This window comes from Myotis brandtii, unplaced genomic scaffold, assembly GCF_000412655.1.
Source record: "Myotis brandtii unplaced genomic scaffold, ASM41265v1 scaffold82, whole genome shotgun sequence".
NCBI classification, from domain to species: Eukaryota; Metazoa; Chordata; class Mammalia; order Chiroptera; family Vespertilionidae; genus Myotis; species Myotis brandtii.
In genome coordinates, this window is record NW_005371324.1 from 10,222,651 (window position 1) to 10,223,552 (window position 902).

Consider the following 902-nt stretch of genomic DNA (forward strand, 5'->3'; position numbering starts at 1 on the left):
GGCGCCGGGCATGGGGAGCGCGGTGTGAGCCGGCACCCCGGGAGGACGACGGGCCGAGGTGGAGGAAGAGCGCGTGGATTGGGAGGACCCAAGGGAGGAAGGGAGGGAGAGAAAGGAGGGTGGGGAAGCGAGGGAAAAGTGAAGCTGGGAGGAGAAGGCGGAGGAAGGTGGGGATTGATGCTTCTGTTTTTTGTTGCCGCTGCTGCCCTCGCGCTGGGAGCCGAGCCGGAGGGAAGGCGGTGGAGAGATGATTGCAGAGTTGGTGAGCAGCGCTCTGGGGCTCGCCTTGTATCTCAACACCCTAAGCGCGGATTTCTGCTATGATGACAGGTAAGGGGGTGAGAGGGAGGGGTGACCCCGAAGCTTCCCGCTTTAAGGCTGGAAGTGCCTCCTGGAGGAACTAATCCGGCACCTGAATTAGGAGGCGCGTCAACATTAACACCTTAAAGCAGGAACCGCCGGGACGCGAGCGCGCTGGGCGGGCTAGGAGTTTGGGTTCCTAGTTTGCAGCAGGTTCTCTCCCTTGACTCTCGGCTGTTGGCAGACGTTTTAAATTTCTTAGCGGAAATCGCAGCAATTTGGGGAACTGTTTAATGAACGTATTAAAGAAAAAGTCTTAGGTATTCCTTGGTGCAACAAAAGCACATTGAGTGATTTTACGTCTGGGTTGGGAAGCCGTTCCCCGCCCCCTAATAGATCTTCCCTGTAACGTTTCCGTTTATTGATGGGACGGACAATTTTATTTCCCGAGGGTAACACACACCTTTGACAGTTGCCAAAATAATGGAAAGAGGATCGTACTCTGCTTCAACTTTCCCTTTTGACGTATAGTGTACTTGACTTGGAGCCAAGATAATGCTGCTGATGGTCTCTCCTGCTCTTCCCCCGCCCCGCCCCCCGCC

The 902-nt window shown here is 55.3% G+C and overlaps 1 protein-coding gene across 2 annotated transcripts in view; it reads left to right on the top strand.

The window, feature by feature from the left end:
* The first annotated feature begins 6 nt into the window (after positions 1–6).
* Positions 7–902, top strand: part of TMTC2 (transmembrane and tetratricopeptide repeat containing 2) — a 423,041-nt gene continuing 422,145 nt past the window's right edge. For both annotated transcript variants that reach the window (XM_005884159.2, XM_014531683.1), the window contains exon 1: positions 7–330. In XM_005884159.2, coding sequence (XP_005884221.1) covers positions 248–330 — 83 coding nt within the window. In that variant the 5' untranslated portion in view covers positions 7–247. The remainder of the gene's footprint in view (positions 331–902) is intronic.